The sequence below is a fragment of the Ooceraea biroi genome, chromosome 5, assembly GCF_003672135.1.
Source record: "Ooceraea biroi isolate clonal line C1 chromosome 5, Obir_v5.4, whole genome shotgun sequence".
Taxonomy (NCBI): domain Eukaryota; kingdom Metazoa; phylum Arthropoda; class Insecta; order Hymenoptera; family Formicidae; genus Ooceraea; species Ooceraea biroi.
This window is the reverse complement of record NC_039510.1, coordinates 2,198,678-2,221,886: the sequence shown is the minus strand read 5'-3', so window position 1 is coordinate 2,221,886 and position 23,209 is coordinate 2,198,678. Positions and strand designations below refer to the sequence as shown.

At 45.8% G+C, this 23,209-nt stretch overlaps 1 protein-coding gene across 2 annotated transcripts in view; it reads right to left on the bottom strand.

Moving 5' to 3' along the window:
• LOC105279235 (zwei Ig domain protein zig-8) overlaps window positions 1–20,356 on the bottom strand; it is a 286,077-nt gene extending 265,721 nt beyond the window's left edge. The window contains exons 1-2 of one of the 2 annotated variants that reach the window (XM_026969560.1): window positions 18,944–20,356; window positions 12,478–12,600 (exon numbers count right to left, since the gene is read on the bottom strand). In XM_026969560.1, coding sequence (XP_026825361.1) covers window positions 12,478–12,541 — 64 coding nt within the window. In that variant the 5' untranslated portion in view covers window positions 12,542–12,600; window positions 18,944–20,356. The remainder of the gene's footprint in view (window positions 1–12,477; window positions 12,601–18,943) is intronic. The other variant, XM_026969561.1, reaches the window with a different exon arrangement.
• Between the last annotated feature and the right edge of the window lie 2,853 nt (window positions 20,357–23,209).

Here is a 23,209-nt window from a genome sequence, read left to right as displayed (position 1 = left end):
ATGTTATCAGTTATGTCATAGAGGCTCACAAACTTCGTGAAATTCTTATCACATTCTTCACAATTTAAAGAACGATAACTTGGTTATATTAATGTGACAAACACAGCACTGATTTCAATAAAACCTTCAGATGAGACATACTAACATATTTTTATAACACTATTCCTCTATACCTCTTTTACACACTCGTTACACACTCACTGTCTTAAAATCGCGATCGCAGTGTCGGAAATATCATGTAAATCCAAATTAACTTGAAAATGAAGATAAAAATGATAGCCAGTTTTTTAATCGCGAGACGCATCGGCGTATACTCGTTATTAGAAATCTGATCAACAAGAATAACACCAGATGACCTGATTCAAGCACAGGAGGATCAAGCTCGACCCAGCAATTATCCGGAGAAATATCGGTCGCTTCGACAAGCCTCGACTGCAAGGGAGAGATAAATACAAATGTCGGATTGACACGGGGACACGTCGGAGCGGTTTCGAGCGGAAGGAAGCCAAACGGAGTATCCCTGTTTCGCGAACCAGAAAGGTTGGCAGGTGTACCCACCTTAGTAGGGAGAAAAGCTCGTAGTCCCTCTAGTAGATCCGCGACATCGTCTCGCGAGTACCCTCGAGACCCGTCGCGGCAGATAAGGTAAGAGGAAAGCACGAGTTTCTACGTGCCCGACATACGAGCGCGCGCGGTCGACCTCTCGCGCAGTAACGGAACCGGATTTCAGATTCTCGGGGATTCCCACTGAACAACACGGTGCTGTGCCGCTCAACCCGCTACTGGATCGTATGCAAATCGGTAATCGCACACGTGCGGCGCACGCACGCACGCAACTACGCGAGTTCCGGGAGTTCCCGTCGATTCATGCGCCCGCGCGACTGTCACGGTTTCCACAAGGGTTATGGAAGGATATCCTTCTTTTATATGGCGTTGGATAGGACGGTAAAGCCGCGTCGATGTGTCTCCCCTCAAGCATTTTCAAATCGCGGTTAAATCGCTCGTAAACGATCCAGTCGCGTCATGCTGCGAGACGCGCGCTATATGAGCCGCGGTTGTGAATATTGCCCGGCTTAATTTGTACTTCATCGTCTTGCGGCAGAGCACGAAAATGAATAAATGGGATTTATGGACGTAATAAATTGCGAGTTGCAATTTTCTATTGGATATAAGCTAAAGTTATGTCTATAGATTTCTATGTATTCAACTCTTTCGCGAAAAGAGAGAAAACTTTCGAGATGTGGCTTGGTAGAGTATATGTTTTTTGAAGTTTGTAAAATTTATAATGCACATTATCTTCTTTTAAGATAATAATTGAGATATATGGAGAACGCAGCCTGGGAATAGATAAACGGAAATTACAAAATTTGCGAGTTTAAATTTCTATGGCATTCATGTATGGCATATGTCAACGCGCTTCTCAAGTGTTTGTGTGTCACAATATCGATTTTTCTGAAATTTTGTTTGGCTTTATAAGGAAACGAAAAGTTTGCAATAGCGAACTATGTCTAATCGTGTTGAATGCACGCTGCAATTCAAATGACTCCTTCACTTGCCGTATTCGTCTCCAACTTGGAGCATTTTAACAAAGAACAGAATACCAATATACAGTCTAACAATCGTGCACTTTGAGTAGTTTATCTAATTAAATTTTGAACAAGTTCCTGTGACCTTAATTTCACCAAGAAGTTCATCAAACACCCACAACGCGGAGGACTCGTGGCGAGCAACCCTTTTGGAGATCACTGTGGTCAGTGAGACCAGTATTGGCGAACGAACGGTGGAAATGTCATCGAGAGAATTCGCTAACTTCGTGTACTTAACAAGGACTCGGTACCGCAGGTCGCGGTCTTCGTGAATGAAAATTAGGGCACAAATATATATCGCAGTCGCTTAATTACATCATCATTTTGCTGCAAAATAAAATAAAATTTCACGAATATCTATTCCCTCGTGTAAAATGCAACGGATGCCCTACATTTTCTCCCGGGAGAACTGATTGAAATACCATCTTTGGTGTCCTAATTGATCATCGGAAAAAATAATACGAAGAATAATTATCAACGGGAGATGATCGACGTGCTCGTTACGCTACGATAAAGTGTGAATTGCAATAATCGCGAAACATAGCGAGACATCGCGCACTCTGACACGCATTCAAGGTACGTTATCGTTGATAAGGTATTCCTTATGAAATCCAATAAACGTGCTTTCATCTGACGCTTTATGAGCTCGGAGATGGTGTGGCCGACTTTACACCGAGATATCCGTTAAATAATGAGCATACATAAAGAATAAAAGGGGAAAAGTCAAGTCAGACGGGCAAGAGAAGGAGTGTCTGTGCGCGAACGCGGAATACAGCGGGCATTTGATTTTCATCTAACCGAGGCGGAACAAGCTCGGCTTGTGAATACGTCTTTGAAAAATAGAAAATAGAAAGGGGAAAGCGGGGTGAGGAGCAAACACGAGCGCGCCCGGAAAACAGGAGGTGAAACAGGCTCGAGATGAGGGAGGAGGTGGAGGTGGAGGTGGAGGAGGAGAAGGAGAAGGAGGAGGAGGTGAGCATACGAAGGTGAACTAGGAAACGCGAGTGCAGCAGTTACGGATTAAGCACAACTAAACATCCCTTAAACAACTCGGTCATAAATTCGCCGGGAAGATTAAGACGCCCTGTGCCGCCCCTAGTGCGTCCCCTCCTTTCGGCGTATGCCCTCGAGATTCCGAGACGTTTGCAGGAATACGAGAGGAAGGAGCTTGTGGCTCTCGCAGCTTTCCACCCGTGCCATTTCTGTTCTCTGTCTTTGTCTCTTATCTCTTTCTCTCTTTCTCTATCTCCCTTTCTTCCCACTTTCCCTTCCCTACATTTCCTTGCCAACATTCACCACATACATATCCTTCCCTCTGCCCCCCCCCCCCCCGTTGCTATCCGCTGCTACTCTCTCGTCCGATTCCCGCTGAACTCCTCGTCGCCCCTCGTCGCCCTACCAGTCGGCTTTAACTAACTATGTCTGATTATTGCGGCCAGAAGAGATAAATTCACTTAATTTCATTCTCCCTCCCCCTAAGCCTAGTAATGTCCCCTGCGACTAGCGTCGTCCTCGTCGCCGCCACCGCCGCCGCTGCTACTGTCGTCGAGAACCGAGGAAATAACCGCGTTTAGGAAACAACAGGCCGTCCCGACTTGTCTACAGTTCGGAAGTTTCACGCTTCACGACGGCACGCGCGTGCCTCTTCGCTTCCGTTCGTTAAAATAACGTCGCGTCGAATAAAGAGGCGCGTTATAGACATCGACGAAACCGAAGCGAAACCTTCCCTCGCAGCGTAATGACGCTGTTCGACACGTGCAATGGAAATGTGGCACAAAATACCTACCCGATATTGACATGTGATATCGATATATTTGGTGAACCTTCGAGTGCCCGCGAGTTCGCGCCGCGTTTGACTTCGCGTAAACGTTTTTTTAGACTCATGCACATATATATGTACGTATCCATTCCGATTTATCGCGCCCTGGCCGGAACAAATCGTGGACTCGCGCGGGATCGACGTTCAATTAATTTTTCTTATCCCCCGCTTCTTCCGTCGACGTAAATAGAGTTTCACCGTCAATTCAATAAAGAAGATTGCGACCACCGATAGATGCTCGGGGGAAGAAGAACCGCGCAACTGTGTCTCTTTCTATCTCTCTCTCTCTCTTTCTATCTCGCTCCCTTGCAACTCATTCGATGTGTATCGATTTTCTTTCAAAGCGTATTAGAGGTATTCCGAATATACTTTCCGTGTCGATGAGTAGCCATTCGAGGTGATGGGCCGTTAAAAGCTGTTCTCGGTCAAGTGTGGTAAAGTGCTTGCACGGATCGATGGAAACGAACTCGCGCGACGTTAAATGAATGCCGGCAGTGTCACGTGGAAAATCTTGCAGGAAGTTCTCCTCTCAAAAATTCATCATCCTCTTCCGGCAGTACGATGCGATGTTTCCAAAGCAAACACGGCGGGAGTTAAACGTCATTCGTGACATAATATTGACACTGAAGTATCCACAGAAAAGTAGCAATTGCTGCGTTTAGCCTCAAAAACAGAGGAGCAGTGTCCACGCGTATACTTCTTCGGATACGCCTGCCTCATAAATCATTGCTCGTAATAATGGCACGATGAAAAATCAAGTTGAGAGGAAACGCGCGACAGTCTTTTCCTCCGCCTCCCGTCCGTTTAAACAAAATGCATTTCGTTTCTCGGACAGATACGGAGAGTCGTTCAAGTATCCGTTCCCCGTGTTCCGTCCATCCGAAGCCAATGTTATTGCTCATCGGGACAACGGATCGTAAATTGAAAAATAATTCCAGCTCGTTTCTCAGTAACAATACCTATCCAGGTCGCTCGGAATTGCGTTACACCCGGACGGTACCGGGCAGAAAGGATGAAAGAGAAGCAATAATCAAGAATCGATTGTAAAAAAAAAGAATCGAAAAAGACGTCAGGTGCCATGCAGCGACGCGATCAAAATCCAACAGGCAGGCCGGCAGTTGGTCAAGCGAATTGTCGTTCGTTTCTAATCGATTCGACGGAATTTCGATCCCGGTCGATTCTAAATCAATCGAATAGAAAAAGACGGCCCATGAATTCGAGCACTGAAAAAAGGACGTTAAATCGCATTAGCGTCTTACGGTCCTTTTCAATAGAGCTTCCGCGGGGAATTTTCTCTATGGGGCTTAGCATGTTATTGCTCCAAGGCTCTTCAGATACTAAAACATTTTCCGTGATCTCCTTACGGAGAGTCTCAGTGGATCAAAGAATAACTTTGCGACGCGCGAGGGAAAGAATGGTACTCCTCGTTCGCTTTGGAAACACGTGTCCTCGGAGTTACGAGGTGGCTCGGGCAAACTGACGACCGTTTCAACATCAGCCTCGTTGTAGGTGGCCTCTTCAACTTACGCGCTCGTTTCGCCTCGGTTCGGGGCGTTTCCGCAGCCGTTGATGGCTGCGAACACGAATTTTCCCGTAACAGTCCGCGCGTTTCATCGGTTTATGCGTACATCGGATGTACCGATGCTGTTAACATCGTCTTTTCAATAGACACGAGTATAAGCGCCGTATATACGCGCGTCAATTAATCGATGCAACTCGATTTATTAGAGCGCTAATGAGGCTTAACTCGTGATCCAGGGCGTTGATAGGCAGAACTTTAAACAGCCGCAGATCTATATCATTATCGAATCTCGCGGATTAACGAAGCAATGGCGGAAGTAACGAGTTGCTAACGATACTCGGTACGCGTATATATTATATATATATATATATATATATATACACACGCGAAGTTTGCTTTCTTTTTACCGTATTAAAGCATTTCTCTTCATGAAGCCCGACGTCGAGTTATAAGGTATTACACAACGCTATTAAAATTTGTCCATGATGTCCGCGGCGGTAACTACATACTTCACCCAGTTTTAAGAGGAAACTTTGTCCGTAATCCTCGCGCGCGTATATCATCAGCCGAAAGACACTTAAAAGTAAGTTTCATAAACTCGTCGTCGAGTATATCAGCGTATCGCCGACTACGGCACACAGCTCGAATATCCCGCCGCGGAAGCGGATACCTTCCCATCGCTTCGTTCGCGCATTTTACGCGCGAGAGCAGAACCCCTTTTCCGGCGAAATCCGAGCCGCGCGCACGCGCTACGGATATGCAAACTTATATTCCTCATTATCGATTCCCATTTCGCCCGAGCGACGTGATAGGAAAACTACAATGCGCGTTATCGATATGGCTGCGCCTAGTCGAGCGCGGTTTCTCTATTTCTTTCGCCGATACGTGCGCATCCCTCATCCCCCGTGCTTCCCATGCAGTTCATTCAACTCAAGAACATCCTGTTAATGCGAGAACACAAAATTTGGGACCAGACAAAGGAAAATTGCGCCATTGCGTGGCAGAAGGCTCGTGTTTACGGTCTCCTTCCTCTCGGAAAAGCTCGGCGGAAAGCTCTTCGTTTGCGCACCGGAAGGGGAAGCGCTTTTGCGTCCAGGAAAAGCACGCGCGCAGCCTCTCGTGTAAAACGAATACAAGAACAATAAGACGATTTGCAACAGTTATCGTGATTGCGTCCGTCGCCTAGATATTATCCCGGCGATTTGTCGTGCCCACTTTGTCGGGTCTCGTTTTTCCTTTTTTCCCCTTTCTTCCCCCGAGAGAGAGATCTCGGCATCTCGACTGTTGCCCATTTTCGTATATCCGCTGTGTCATCCCCGATCTACAATGCTTACCACAGTAACGTGTGCTGAGCACACAGCACGTCACCGATTCGACAATTTCAGTCGATGTAAAAATATTCTCTCGTCCCGATTTATTTCGTTGCGATGCGCGACTCTTTAATCGAAACGTAAAACGGATGTGATTCGTTACGCGAATAAACCAAGAGAAATAAGTTAAAACAAACAAAAGTAAAAACTAGAAAACAACTATTATCTTTTCTAAAACAGTGCTGTAATCACGAGAGTAGTAATCGAGAGCATCCTGTCTATCCGTAATTGTCTGTGGTCTATACGTTACTTTTTCTGGAGCGTCCAAATAAAACTATAATAAAGCATTCCGAGCACGTCCTGTCCCGTTGCTGAAACATTCCTTGCGTTACGTAACACGTGCTTTCCGCAGCGACGGATTCAATTATCCCCTTCTCGTTATCCCATCATCCGTTTCCCCGAGACAAATCTCTTTTACGCGAAAACGGCAGGGCAATAACGGTTTACTGACGTCGGAGTAACGGTGGCGACATGAATTCTTCGCGGAAAGTGGCGTACGGTAACGGCCGGGGTGCCGGAACGGACGGAAAGCCGGCGCGGCACATAGTTAAGCAAGCGCGGTAAAAGGCGGCTCTTCGCTTCGAACGGCTCCCTCCAGCCAGCAGAGTTACGTCGATATTTCTTCGCTCGACGTTTATAATAACCATCCCGGCCGCATCTCTCTTCCATCTCTTCTTTTTCTCTCTCTTTCTCCCTTTCTCTTTCCCACTCGGGCGTAGAAGAACATAGTATAGAAGAACGAAGGCGCCGGTTTATATACACCGGCAACACTTTTATGCTCGAGCGCGCGGCGACGTCGACGTCACTGAGAGCCAGCCCGAGACGACGCCAGTCGAGGTGGTCTGTATAAGTGCGACGAAGTTTAACGACAAACGAGGTTCATTATACACGCCGAGGAAACAAGGCCCAATGTATATACGCGCGCGGGAAAAAATACAGCGGCATCGATCGCGTGTAACGACGTGTATCTTGGCATCTAGACATCTCGGCTTCAGGCCGAGGACGAGACCTCGCACGCTTTTCAAGACATTACCGTGACACACGATGCATCGGACTTGTGATGTGTCGACACATCACGGGCGATATTACGAGCATTCTACAGCCTCCCAATTTTGCGTAGCATCGACACAACCCCCGGGACCGAGGCGCATATATTCCCCGAGCGCGACATGTACAAAGATACCGGTTAGGAGTGATTAATTAATTTATAATCGCGGCAAAGCGCCAATCAAAGAGAATTATGCAAAACACGGCCAAGACTGCGCGTCAGTAAAGCACGAACGCGTTTCGATACTCGCTCATCAGCGCAAAGTGATGATTCCTATACGTGCAACAAAATCAAATGACATTAAATCGCGCCACATGGCGCGTTTATCGCGGCGAGGATCCCGCCGCGGCGGATGCAATTATTTCACGCAATTATTTTACTTGGAGCAATTGCTTTTCACGTTTTGCGTAAATTCCGTTGCGTAAATTGTACGATGAGAGATACATGTAACTCGACGTTGACAACGTTTCACCTTCCGATTGTCCAAGGTATCTGATATCAGAACACAGGTTACCCGGGGATATCCGGGATCAGACGAGCGATCGGACGAGACACGTGATGTGACGATGTGTATCGGTCGGATCTATACATCTTTATCTCCCGACCGCGATTGCATTGTTAGCATGGAGCCGTATTGTTCGAACGTCATATCGGCGCGAGGCCTCGGGCGACCAATCAGCGTTTGCGGTGGCCGTGCCTTATCAAAGATTTCCGCCGCCTAGCCGCAGGGCTTAAATTAACCTACCCTCCGACGACCCTTTCTCGAGTCTACGGAACTTCGTCGCGAGGAGGGCGACCAACTAGTACTCTCAATAAGAGATCAACCCTAATTGCCAGACTTCGGGCGAGAACTCGTAATGAGCGCGCGCGAGGTATCGTTGTCCGCAATCTTCCGGTATATCGGGGTGATCGATCTGTCACTTCTGACGACGATGATGACAACGACCACGGCGACGATGAGAACGATGGGGAAAAATTAGGGTGTAGAAAGTTGCGATAATATTCATAATTATTGCGCGCGTTCTCTTTCTCTCTGTCTGTTTGTCTCTCTCTCTCGAAGGCTCCCGCGTGTTTGCGACAATTTATAACAATTTAATTATCCGTGCGCGATACACGACCGTGTTACATTAATTAACATTCATCGATAATGGAATACTAGACAACACGTCCGTCGCGATATAGCCGTGCTGCGCTCATCAAGCAATAATAAGCAACGGTAATTACCTGTTAATTGGATGACGTCGCGTTTTAATAACCATTTCGCAATATGTGGAAACGTACGACACAGACATCGCTGGTGAGCGAAAATCCTTAGGGTATTTATAAATAATAATTAACTTAACGCTGCGATCGAAACAGAAATGATACGGTACACTCTGCCATTAAAAAAAGAGAAAGGGAGAGAAGAAATTAAGAGGGGTTTGACCATTTTCGTCGCGCGTCGTAATAAGGACGAAATTTTCGTCGCCGGTTGCACTCGCATTTGTTCCCGTTTTGCGCGATTCTGATGATGATGCGGCGACTTTAATGTAAATCTCCCGCGACGTCGCCTTTAACGTCATATCCGGCGGTCGCCTCGTCAACGAACGTCCGGCAAATTGGTGACGTAATTACGGGTCTCTGCTTGCTCACGGGCTTACCTGTATCGCGGAATTGCTCGTAATGGTCGATCGGACCCCCATATCGTTTCGCCAGCGCGGAGAAATAGAGATAGAGAGAGAGATAGCTAGACAGAGAGAGAGAGAGAGAGAGAGAGAGGAGATACGTGCAGAAACACGTACGTATGAGTACATTCGTCGTGTTCGCATGTTGCTACAGCTGTCGAACAGTTGACGGTGTAACTACGCGCCAAAGATACATGCGTGCATGTGCGTATCGGATTCTCGCAGAGAGGACAAGCAGCGAGGGATAAAGGGAGTGGAGATGCGTGCTTGAATCCGTTCGCGCAAACGCACGCCTCGTTAATTTTTCGCCCCGTGTCGTTGCATTGTCCGCCCGCCGGGAAAAGGATGTTTATTGCCCGCAGCTCGAGACGAGGACTACTCGCGTCGTCTGCACACGTTGTTCGCACGGAGTATACCGGCGAGAGAGAGGGGAGGGGGGGGAGAGAGAGACGCGACGGCCGCGAGGGCTGACTGCATCCACGTTTTAATGATTTCGATCTAACGAGCTCGCTGCGCGAGAGGGAAACGCTCGAAACGCCTAGTGGAAAGTGGAGTAGTACCGGATTCGTTAGTTAGATCAGACAGCATTGCGATGTCGATCAATTCTGCGCGGCTAACGAAACCGTACATACACCTATATATTTCATCAACTGTTTGAAAGCTTCAATATCTTTTAAAACCAATTTTTTATTAACGTAACACACAACGAGATTTGTGGGGTTGATTTATGATTGATTGATTGACGGAATAGAGAAATTCATATAAACATAGTATAACGCTCAGGTTTTTATAAAATAAAATATATTACATAACATTTTATGATAAATGTATAGAGAGAGAGAGAGAGAGAGAGAGAGAGAGAGAGAGAGAGAGAGAGAGAGAGAGGATGAGAGGATATAATATAGAAAGAAGCATATAAAGTACACACAGTTAAATAATTTTTTGTCTGCGGAAATTGACAAAGTCTTTCTCGCAGCGAATACAACAGAAAATTACACTCTTTTACGTGAACCGTTTCTCATTTGTAAATACCTTCGTATTTCCCGCGACGTTTCAAAGGAGACCGTTCTTTTCGAGATGGTATCGCGCGACTTTCGATCGGTATCGAAGCTGGAAGCGAATAATGAAGTCTCCTTTGCGAATAGGTCGATCGAAACGGCCGGGTTCTATATTTTTGTATTTTCGCCCTTGTGAGCGAAAGAGAGTCGCACGGATCAGCGAGCAATCATACTTGAATAGGCGTTACGCACACGAGGTCGCGAGCGTTGCGTATGCGCGCGTTGATTCGGGATCATTGTGCCGACGCCACGGCCGACAATCGAACCCCGACGAGCCTCGAATTTCGTATGCCATCGCACGAATTTCCCCTCGACTCGTACCGACGAATCGCGCGAGAGAGGATCACGCGCTCCTTCCTTTGGAAAAGAAAAAAAGAATATATCGCTCCACGTGCACTCAAGGAAAACAAGATGATCGTCGCGGCAATCAACGAGAGAGAGAGAGAGAGACTCTCTCCTCCCGCAGACGCTCTCGCGAAAGGATCTGCGAAATTTCACTTTCAAATTTCTCGCACGCCGAATTCTTCCAGTCGCGCCAGAATAACGCGCAGCCGATAATACCACGCGTCGAAGGAATCCTTTGTAATACGATACGCGAGAGACAGCGTCTGCGGATAAGCAATATTCCTGCGGAGGAAGGCGCGCACGCGATCAAGCCCATAAGGTACAATTGTGCCAAGACTCCATGTTAAATAAGCCTGATTCCGGAATATGTTTCTGGGTCGTGGTTCTATTTATAATGCGGACACACGAAGGGAATCGGATTAAACAAGATTACCGCCCTCCCAAAATGAGCACAAATCATTTTAGGTATCAGCACGACTACGAGGCGAATCTCGATTATATTTTCTATGCTCTCTTGACGTGATAGCGCGTCGTGAATAAATGTCGTGTCTCGAAAAAATGGAGAGATCTCTTGTCTGTTTATGCATCGGTACCAATAATTCATTCGCGAGTATTTCCCATATCATTTTTTTGCCACAATGGTATTTATTGAATATTCTTAAAAAAACTAGTGCAGCGCGCATTCGAAAAATACCGCAGATATATTTCATTTAGGCACCACTATGCTCGCAGCACAAACAACGCGCAATGCGAATCCATCAAACACGCTGTCGCCATAATTCAACCGTGTATTTCGACTATATCTCCGAGTTATTTCACGTTTCATGCGGCTTGTAATAAAATAAAATAAAAAAAGTATACAAAAGGATACAAAACCCAAGAGCAAATGGATAAAATGGAACAGTTATAAAACTGGTTGCTATATATCTATTTTAAAGGACGACATCTAAATATTCTGGCTGGTATACGGTGCACTTTATTCTGTGCATCTTTGATATTATGCCTGATGAACAGCGTGAATAAAACCGCGCGTTTTATTTGCCATGCAATTTAAATATTACAATCGCGTATCGCGATTCTTCGAAATTGTGATATTTTTCGCGCTGGAGCTCGTCAAACGATTTTTCTGCGAAATGCAAAACATCGGATATTATTCATTTTTAATTTATCTTTCGACTGATTTAATCCTTACTTTAGAAAAAAATCATTTTATTCTTGGGGAAAAATCGCAAAACAGGACGACCCATTTTGTTAAAAATTTTACTGTAATTTCAATTCTTTCTCGCATCGCAAATTGATATCTTGATTGTATCCATCGGAGCAAATATCGCGCGATTTTAATTAGGCACGGAAGACCAAGGAATTTAATGAATAACGAATTAAACGCGACCATATTGAGTGTCCACTTTTCATTGCAATTGGATGATTTATCACGATTTATCACGATTAATTTGTAGGCAATAACTAATTGAACGATATTGGAGCATAAAGTCTTAATTTAAAACGCCTGTAAATGTCAAAAATCTCGATGTCAACTATATATTTTCATAAGCTACACTACATTATGTTATGATTATTCGAAAAAAATATAAAATGCAAATACCTCTGATTTATAATTTCGTTATTAATATGTTGACTTATGTTAGGCGTATTAGGCGAATTTTAATGAGTTACCAGAGTCGGTACATAGTTTTCATGCGATTGTCGAGTTACGACATTCATGCACTCTCTCACACCAGATCCTCCGCGTGTACCCGCATAAAAAGTACTTTAAGATTTACTTCAATTTTCCAAAGAACTCACGCATTCTGACTAGAAAATCTATAAAGAACTCAAACAGGAATGTACCATTTCGAACACGTGATTCTTGATTTGAGATAAAAATGAGATTCTGACTAGAAAGTATTTAGTGCGAATTCACGAACTGGCAAAATATGGGGCAAATTCTGATCAATATCTTATAAGGCGATACTTAGGACGATTTTGTCTCTATACGGGTAATCGCCGTGATCTGGATGATTGAAGAATTCATGCTTTGAAATTATCTCGTGATCGAGGGACTCACCATTATTAATTGCAGCCAGAGCGACGGCGCCGAGCAGCCAAGCGACCACGTTGGCGGCGGACATGTTCGTTTCCCTCGTAGCAGCTTTCTCCTCACATAATACACTACTGCCGTGCGTTGGAGCTGCAACCAAGAAGACGCATTACGTTAAATCGCGTGTGCATAGCGTCACGAGATATTACAAGTTCGGTCGCGCGCTCGTCTTACAAGCGGGTGCGCTCTTGCAAGCGCCCGGCTAAGTGCTGCGCGCCGACGTTCACCGAAATACTGGCGTGGAAAGCCCGGGAAACGATTGTGTTAGCGTCACAATTTGTTGCACGTAATCTCGCACGCTGCCAGCATCACGTTATCAGCAGTGGCGGATGCTGCGTTATAGCTGATAATTACTCAACAATCATGCGCGCGCGTGACCGCAAAAGTATAGACAAGAGACAACGGAGAGGTTCTTCTCTCTGCGTCGCTCATTTCTGTGCCTTTTACTTCCGGCGTTCTAAACAGCGTCTCCGTTCGGTACAACGGAGTAACAAAGTAAATTTCTCGTAACTCGTACACGGGATGCAACGTTTCTTTATTCAGAAGATAAAAATCACTCTGAGATACGTACATCTCTGGAAATGATATTTACCTCGCACAACAAAGCTCGCGAGCGAAGCATTCTTTTTCCTCGAGACAAGCTCGGTGTATCATGCTCCTACAGCGGAAGTATCAATTTGTTAATCGGTTGATGCATTGATCGTTACAATGGTCGTTATATGCGTCACCGACACGTGGATCTTTTGTCTCAAGAAAGCTCATGTGCCAGGAGGAAAAACACCCGCGGGTCTGCTGTTAACAATTTGAGAGTTTTCTGCGTGCCGAGCAACAGCAGAGCTTGTGCCGCGCGGGTTGAAAAGCTAGATGTGAAAGGAATATTCGCAACGGCGGTTCTACTTATTCATGCCGGGAACAATTTCATCGCTCTGAAACGCGATCGATTCCCATTCGCGCCACCAGCTATGCTCGCAGAAACGAGGATCGAACGCAGCGCTGTAACGAATCGCTCTTGTAATCCGTGATGTACTAAAACCACTGATAAAAGATATCCACGAAGGGGATACGTGCCGGATTTCCCGGACGTTCCGCTCTTTTATGCGTATGCAAAATTCTTTAACAATGACATATACAGAATCGATTCCACTCTGACTAAAAAATATATCCCGCGAGATATCCTATAATGTTAAACAAATTATTCTCTAATGTGCAAATTTGAAATGTGTTTTATTTAGTTCCTCGGTTGCTTGACCTGGAAACTGCCGATGGGGCTTTTGTCAAGCGCGAGATATTAAGGGGGAATTTATCTTGGCGAAGAAACCTTTACACTGTACGTCAAAATAAAATATCATTTCTACGTTTCTACTTCTACTACGTTCGCGGAAAGATCTACTCCGAATGCCTCAGGAGTCCTCGTACTCGGAATAGCGTGGGAAACCTGGAAACACCCCGTACGGTCGCACGCGGTCTCCTGGGAATTTTATTCGAGAATTCTCCCGAAACATGCGGATGATTTCCGCGCTCTCTGCCCCGCGAGATGGTCCCGGGAAGCGGCTCATTCGTCACGTCGAGATAGCGTCGTCCACGGATGGATCCGTGGAAGGCGCGACGTTCTCCTCTCCTTATGCTGGCATAACCGTTAAGCGAAATAACCCGCCGTGCTTCCCTCAAGTCGTCCCCAACTGTGACGCAGTCCATTTATAATATACAAATCGTGCGTGGTACTCCCGTGTCAAATGGAATCGCCGCGGCACTTTGTTTCCCCGTTCAATTTCGTAAACATCTCGTGTAGCAATCCACCGAGATAGTACCACGTGAGATTCGCGGCCGAGGCTTTCCATTTACCGAATCGAGATGCCAAAGTTTGAAAGCATCTTGCGATCAACATCATCGTGGAACGTATCGTTTCCAAGCGCAGATTAAATTGACAGACATTTATGTATCTCCTTATTTATCAGCCTTACTTTCGAGATGTTGGAATGTTCCATACCATCTGAAAATACCCTATTTTACGAAATATTTTATTAAACAAAATCCTTACGATGCCTCAAAGGTTGACACGTACAAGTTGAATCAGTGCTCCAATTCATAGAATTCATAGGACATAGTAGCTTTGAGAACAGGAAGAATTCGGGACAACGCGTCGCAGGATTAATTCCGAAAGGCTATCCGTATCTTTTGTTTGCTGCTTGAGTGGAGAAACACAAGGGGGGACAAATAAATGATTCTTCTTTCTCCTTTTGTTTCTTGCCTCCCTCTTTCCGCGTATGGCGAGAGCAGCGAGAGGGCGAAATAGGTAGCTATCGCCCTATTCGCGACGACTGCTGCTCTCGCAGCTTCTACACGGACCGGGCAACCCTTCAGACGCACGTTTTCCGCTGGCTCTCCTCGCTCTCCTTTTATCCCGACCAGCTTTTACTTTATGCATCGGTTGTGCGAACGCGGACTTTATGCCGTCGTACTACAGCGTATGCTTCAAAAACCTAAATTCCGTTTTGCTACGGTTTCGCGAGACACCACAAGCCATACGTTTTCGCACGCGCGGAATTCCGGCGCGTCTACGCGCCGCGCGTGCATCGCTAATATGAATAATAAATACAAAATGGATTTTTGCGTGGTAGTGGAGCCATGTAATAAAGTTACGATATCGCGCGCTCGCGTATTTTATCGTCCCGCATAATCCTAGACGTCGCGCACGCACGCGTTCCCTCAGAGGAATAAAAGTACAAAAACACAGCTGAGGTACGTACATATATATGAATTTAATATTGATTTCATGAAATTCCAAAAACATCTTGCCGAGGGAAGGGCTGACACATGTGTAAGCTTGAAATTTACTAATCAATATGTATTTCCGAAGACCACTATCACGAGATATTCTTTCGCTCATAATATATTATGCATCATAAGATCCTCACTCCACACAATTCACGGTTTTTGCGGTAACGTAAAAATAGAAAAAGTTAGGTAAAAGTCCATCACGTTGTATGTTTCAATAAACAGCAAAGAACCGTGCAATTGTCGTGGCAGTCATGATTAAGCTATGACAGGAAACAACAGGCGAGAGTAAGCAACAACTGTTGCTTCGTTTGAAGAAACGCGCGCGCGCGCTCATAAAATATGAAATTGCATCCGGTGCATTTTTCAAGATAAAAGACTAAACGCACTTTCATGTGAGCGCACGCGATGCACCTGTACCATTGGCGAATGGTATGAAACAGCGAGCCGGAACCCCGTGGAGCTTTCGTTTATGCGCAGTCAGACGATAGGATCTTTTTATTTGTATCATCTTGCATTGTCCACGTAGCAGAAACGGAAGCGCCGAGCTCGCCTGAGCTAGGTATATGGGTAATAGCATTTTGAGGAAAATCTCCAGCGGATAAGAAAATTTACAAGGGGACTTGTAAGAGGGGAACATTAATTACGACGCGCGACAAACTGTACCTTCTCAACAATGTTGATTTTCAAAGACAAATTACCAAGTGTCGGCAGATAAAAGCGGAAGGCACTCGTACGCGAGGAATTTTCTCGATAATTTTCCACGTGAATAAACTCTGACATCTGAGCCCTTACGGTATCGCGAGAAACGAATTGCACGAGCAATTGTAAAACGAAAGAATCGCGATACAACACGAATCGGCGGGGACAAATATTTGACGCCGTTACTTCCCGCGCGCGTGCGCGCGAGTGTAATTAATCGTCCGGATTGATTTCAGATCTCGATGGACAGCTTATTTTTCTTCTTTTTTCCTTTGTTATATTTAATCTCTCTCTCTTTCGCGTAGACGAAACGCGACCGCGATTGCCGTTGTCGCACGACACGCGACGATGGTATCGTTGCAACGGAATTACACGCATTAGAGCTGTGCCGGCGACGCAAACTTACGCGAACTGCGCGACGTCCATCTCCATAATTTAAAACGAAAAGTTTAAATTAACCCGCCCTAAACCAGCCAAACAATCCGACGTTCAGCGTAATCTGCGGGGCCGACTAAACGCGCCCGGTAAATAACGCTCGCAATTAGTACTCCCCCTTCAACCCTTCGTCCGCGGAAGCGTCATTTTTCAAGCGCTTTTCGGTGCGAGACAGGCCGCGCCTGTATCTCGTCGGGACGATCCACCCGCGCGTCCGCTTTCGTGAGGGACACGTCGTCTGTCCCCTTTTCCTCTCCCTGCGTTTATTTGCACAACTCAAACACATTTTTCACCCGCCGCGGACGAGCCGACGTTATTGGCAACCACGTAACCGGGCATCCGGCGACCATTAACGTCATTACCGGTACGAGCAATAACGACGGATCGCTATCGCGTGGCCCGCACGGAATGTTGATCGATCATTCGTAAGCACTCAGCGCGGTATCCACCGATCTCGCGACAGACCGGCGGCGGGTCGCCGTTTACGATAATTCAGTGTAAACGCTATCAATAAGACGAGGAGGGAAGCACTGCCAAGTATCGTAAACGTATGATTCAGTAACGCTACGAGAGCGCGCTCGAACGCGAGTTACGAATGTACTATGTGAAAGCGTACTTTACACGGCTTATCTGATGTAACTGCCTGATGAACTGGAGTGTGTAAAGACTACGGGATAAAACGCGTGCGATCGCAACCGAGAGATCTGACGACGCGGAGAACCGCGCCGCGGGGAGCTTGCAGTCGGCTACGTTAATGGTGTTAACGGTGCACTCGCATTCGATTGCCAATTCGTCAAATTGCCACGTAATATTCAACGGGTTTTCTCGGTAATTGAGTATTCGAATTTAAACTGACTCGTGTTTAAAAAATAATAAAAGAAATTGACGTAATATATTTTTTTACATACAGATCGAGACGATATATCATGGGCTGCTCAACTAATTTCGAGCGTGATACTATTAATTTTGTTTTCTACATTAATGTATATTATGACATTTTATTTTATCTTTATTCCATGTCTCTATAAATCGTTGATAAAATTATTCTTGATTTATTAAAACCATCATCCAAGTAAGAGGCACTCTAAGCGTTTGCAGCGGATTGCATGGAAAAGTAAGAGCGCTCGTTACGTGATTGAGATTGTTCTCGGGAAATAATTCCGCGGCGAAATTTTGGTAAAATCGAGTTTGCCGTTAGAGCAAAATTGGCCGGTGTTTATTCGCGCAAAGTCAACACGTTCTCCCTAGAACACACGACTCGCCACGATCTCCAAGTTACGTAAATGAGATACTCGGATACGTTACGGGAACTTGGTTGTTTGTTATCGCGCAGGGGTGTCTGCGAATGCTTATAAAATGAGGATAATTAACGCAGCGTCGAAAGATAAGGGGCACACCAATTCGCGGTTATCTCGGGCTCTTTTGTCTCGGGCGATGCGCCGCATCTTCGTAGGCACCAAAAACATATTAAGATAATGCCCCGCGATATGAAGATCCATCCCCGCTCATTCCCTGTGTAAGCTCGCAAAATGCGATTTCCCGAAAGGAACACTTTGCTCGAGGAATTATACGTTCCAACATATTTCTACCTTGTAACATTTCCAATCGTTGGCCACAAAAAATTCTCATCCCCTTTTATTTTCGCAGAATGATGAAAATGCACGTATCGGTATTACTCGTTTTCCTGACTGCAATATATTCCTGTGCGCGATGAAATTTGCAATACAGGTAAATGCCTATCATGCGAGCGGATGTTAACTGCATTGTTATTCGCTCTCACTTATTTGAAATCACATTTTTCCAGCGCAGCTACAATCCTTCGTGAAAAGTAATATCGTGTTTTTCGCAGGAGATATTATGCCGATGGCCGCGATACGAAACGCAAACATTATACACGCGCGCGCCGCGCAACGGCACTCCATTCCACGCGAATAAATCGAGTACTTACTTGAAATTAATGGAATTATGAGCGCGCATTCGATTGGTGTAAATTAGCTGTGACCAATATTTGATGAGTCTAAGGTACATATTCGCGCTAGCTACAACACTAAATATCACATTGGAGCTTTTGATATCGCAGTGCGATGTAAAACAGGGTCAAATTCACGAAAGCTCGGCAATATCGAGTATTGTGTAACAACACAGTAGATCACAATGCACACTGCAGTTTATAATTAATCAAACGCGCTGATTAAATAATACTTAACGTAAAATAATAGAATATCGCTGGCATAATTATGTTACGGCAATAAAGCGGAAAAAATTAAATAAATCGTTCGCTTCGAGATTCACGTAAATCAAATCTCGAGAAAAACCTCGTGGTATAGATAAATCTCATCGGTTCACATCAGAGTCTCACCAAAACTCACAATAAAATTATTATATTTAAAACTACGATTAATTCACTTTGGAAGGAAGCATCGTATGCGATAATACGTGAAAATATTACATGTTCAATCAACATCAGGTGTCCATTTTCGCTCAGCTTTGCGGATTATCTGAGAATGGTGATTGCACTTACCCTATCGCGAGTCGTCGAGAGTCGTCCTAGACCGACATCGTCACCGGAAGCGCGTCGAGTCTAAAACTCCCGCTCTCAAAAAACCGCGCTCGCTTTTCTTGCCTGTCCCTCGCTTCTGAAGCAATGTGTCTCCTCACGCGACTACACAATCTTCGTCACTGGCACTCGACGAGCACTCGAGACGGTCGCGAGTGCCGCCGGTTAGGAACCGTCGCGATCACCACGGGAGATAGTCGACCGACGGGGAACCTCGTCCATGACGACGAGAGCGGGCTCGACGAGCTCGCGACGCGTCGCACAGAATCGCGCCGCGCGATATTACGCTCGCACGTTACGGAGCTACCGCCAGCGGCGATCGCGTCCCCCTAAATCAGCCTTTCACCTGGTGGTCGCCGCTACTCTCGCGGCTAATTAACCCCGAATTACGCGCGAAAAGCGGGCGCGCGATAATAACGGGAATCCTGCGGGCAGGTTTTAATTAAAATTCGGGCCCCCCAGCCCCCCGTCTCGCTCGCATGGCGCACTTGACCTTCCGCGCGGCAGGCTTAATTGAATCCTCGGTGGTGAACCGCGCTGGTTACGCGTACGTGCTGCGTGGATTAAGCACGCTCGCATGTTCGCGCGGATACATGTCGCGATAAGCAAGCTACACGCCGACCGACGAGCCGCCGGCGCGTCCGTACCACCCCGATGCTACCAGCTGATCCACCGAAATCAGCCGTCAGCCGGTCGGTCAACCGACGTCGATCGCGAAGCGCACCAAGCGCACCGCGAGTCCGGACACGAAATGCGGTCTGACACGCGACGTCCGCTACTACTGCGCTCCGCGCTCGCGGAGCTGTCTGTCCGCTACCACTGCCTCCTCCTTTACGGTCACTCGCCACTTGTCGCTCTTAATTGTCCCTCGCTCGTTGTAGTTCGTAGCTTCTACTATAACTGCTTGTTTTCTCGGTATTTTTCGCGATCTGCGCCTGCTGCTTAGAATTCTCCGGAATGTCGATCGCCCGTCGATATCTCCGTGTCGCACTCGGCACTCGACCCGCTTCGGTCGTCGTCCTTTCGTTATCACTCGTACGTGTCACTGTTCACCGTGAACAACCCCCCCGACACTCGCGTGGAGCGGGTACGAGAGCACGTCGCGTTTACACGCGCGCGTACCGCTTATCATCGACGAGCGGCGATCGAGCGTCGAGACGCCCGGTGAAGGTGCGGGCGCGATTCGCTCATAGCCGCGGCGACCTAGCGAACTCGCGCGGACGCGACCGTGTGCCCGCACACGCAGGGGTGCGCGCGCCCGCGCGCGGAGCCGTGTGTGCCCGTGTGGGTGTGTGTGAGCGCACCAGTGTGTATGTGTGTATGTGTATACGCGCGCTCGTGGGATTCAGGTCCGACCGTGGCGCGGTGCGATGGAGAACTGACGTCCTGACGGGCTGCAGCGCCCCGACGACGGGCGTCCCGCGAACCATCCGCCGTGAAGCGAGCGGCGGGAGATCGCCACCCCATTCCCGTCCTCCGAGCCGCTGCCACCCTCCGCCCGTTAACCCCCGTGCGCGAGCGGCACGGTGCTCCGCTTTCGCCCCCGTGCTACCCGTGTCGTCGAGAGGGCACCGTCGTACGCGTCACCGCGCCGCGAGATTGCAGGGAATTTTGCCAAGATGCGTTGCTCCCCTCGAAATCGCACGTTTTCGTGGTCCCGCGCTGGCTTTCGTGAGAATGAGAATTTAGTTTTGAAATTCGAAGAACGTGTTGCTGGGGAACCTTCTACCAGCCATTTGATTAGCCGAATATTCAAAGTCTGATGCGATAACCACTCGGCCGATATCGTTATGCTTTATTACGCGACGTTAAATCGCCCGCGTACAATTGGATTATTATACATCTCCGTTTTAAACGAATAAAGCGCGCCTGATTATAATACATGTATAATATGGGCAAATTTGTCCGTATTAAATTTAATTACAATGCCAGGCAACACATGTTGCTCTTGCACAAAAACATGCCCAAAAATACGACAAATGAAATGAAAGCAAAATACGGAGGCTGCAGAGTGCTCGAAATGCGACCGTAATTAAACTAAAAAAGTAGCCCGTCATGACTCTCGCGAACAATCGATCGGCGCTTTAAATATCCTGGTAAAACGGAACACGCAGAATTCGACCTCAATAGTTTGATTATTTTATGTGTATGTGTGCGCGCGCGCGCGACTTTACCTGGTATGTTTAATACGTTTCGTCCACATATAAATTCTGCAATTTTCAGGCTCGTATTTTAAATATAAATATTTTAGTATAAAACTATTTTAAGGCTCGTACCTCCCTGTATAATTTATTTACAGGTTGTTTATAAATTATTTATACGTTATTCGTGCATGACGTGCCGGTCGCTCGAAAGTGGCGGATAGGCAATGAGAAGAGAAAGTTCACGTTATTTCTTAATCAATATGGCCTAAATCATTCTTATGACAGAATAAGGCTCGCGGTCTGAGCTGCGTGCTTTCCAAGACTTGCATGCATTTGCGATCGTCACGTGATCCGGAGGCCCACGTAATAAACGGTCTTACATCATTCTGAATTGGACACGGTACGAACCTCAAATTCCGACTTCCAATTCGCGCGAGAATCGTTTCACTCTTCGAAATGGCGCTTTATTCTTGATACGCTCAAAAAAGAAGTATGCTTTGACATACAATCCTCATCAAAGATATATTATCAACGGAAAATCGCTCCAATCCGCTACTCCGCAACATCGTTGTGCACATCACTGTACACGTATTTCGATACGATATCGATATTGTATAATATCTGGGTCAGGAACGTATTTAACGAATAATTGAAGATCTAATCTGGGAGCGAAACACTTGAAGAGTTTTTTATAAAAACCGAAAAAAAGAGAGAAACCTAAAACCTAAATTCGACAATTGCATGTATATACAATTGTTAATTATATACTTTTAATTTTATATCGGCCAATTTGTACGCGAATAGGAATTTTGAACATCTGCAGTTTTGGAATCTTACATTTTAAGCTGTATTATTAATTAAAGGAATTAACTTTGGTACCGTATATATGGCACCGTCGGTCATGAAAGGGAAGGTCGGATATCTATATCATACTCTAATTTCCAATTAAGGCGTTATTAATACTGGCGCCAGTCGGCGTGGATTATATCGCGATTTACATATCGCATGCAAGAGAATTATTTTTACGATGTTTAATTTTCTTATTTTAATTAAATTGATGTCACAAATGATGCAAGACTGAATGCAATCAAACCTGATGGAAAGTGAAAAGAATATCGCTTACTTTAACACTAAAGAATTATCAATTGTAAATGATTCAAAATGCAATTCAAACCTACTTTACGCTTAATTCTAAATAGTAATTAAAATTGAAAGAAAAATATCCAATCGATCTTTCAAGAAAAGATTCAATTTTGATTCATGAATGTATCCGTAACTGCCGGGAAGTGTACGATTTTTGATATATTTTCTATGTCGACAACTCTAACCGCTCGGTTCGTTGAAGTATATACTCGATCATTGGATAACTATTGTATCAGCAAAATTGATATTAAATTCAACATATACAATGACCTAGATATCGATTCAGGTGCTTCTCTAAATATACACTCACAATACTCAGTGCTCAGTGCAATACGCACAATTCCATCGAAATTATATAATTGCGTGAAAAAATAATCACACGGGCCAGCGTATACGGCAGCAACGAGCTCGATTAAAATTCAACATTAAAATAGACCCTTTTCCGAGACCAGTTTTCGCACAGAAAGTGGAAGCAATTGTTTTAAATAATAACATCCTCATTTCCGAGTTCAAATAATTACTTTGCATAGTACTAAAAATTAGCGTGTCAAAATTTAATGGCTACTAATTGGCCCAGCTATTTAAAAAAAATCAACGAGGTTAGGAAAGAGATGATTATTAAAGATCGACAGGGATTAAAGCATCCCGATCGGAATGCCCGAATCGTCCAGATGGAAATCTGGAATTTCCGATACGTCACACGTTACTTTCATCGACTTGTGAAACACGGCAGCGGACGAGGAAAACGTTTCGCGTCGCAACCTTCCGGAGGATTGAAAAGCGCGAGGGATAGAGGCAGGTAGGTTGGTAGGTCGTTTTACACAGCAGCGCCTCGCTTAATTACTAGTTACTAGTAACAGGAGTTAGGAGCGTTTAGCTCACAGTTCACGCCACCCAACAAAAGCTTATAACGTTAGGACGAACTATTCCCATTGCTACCCTA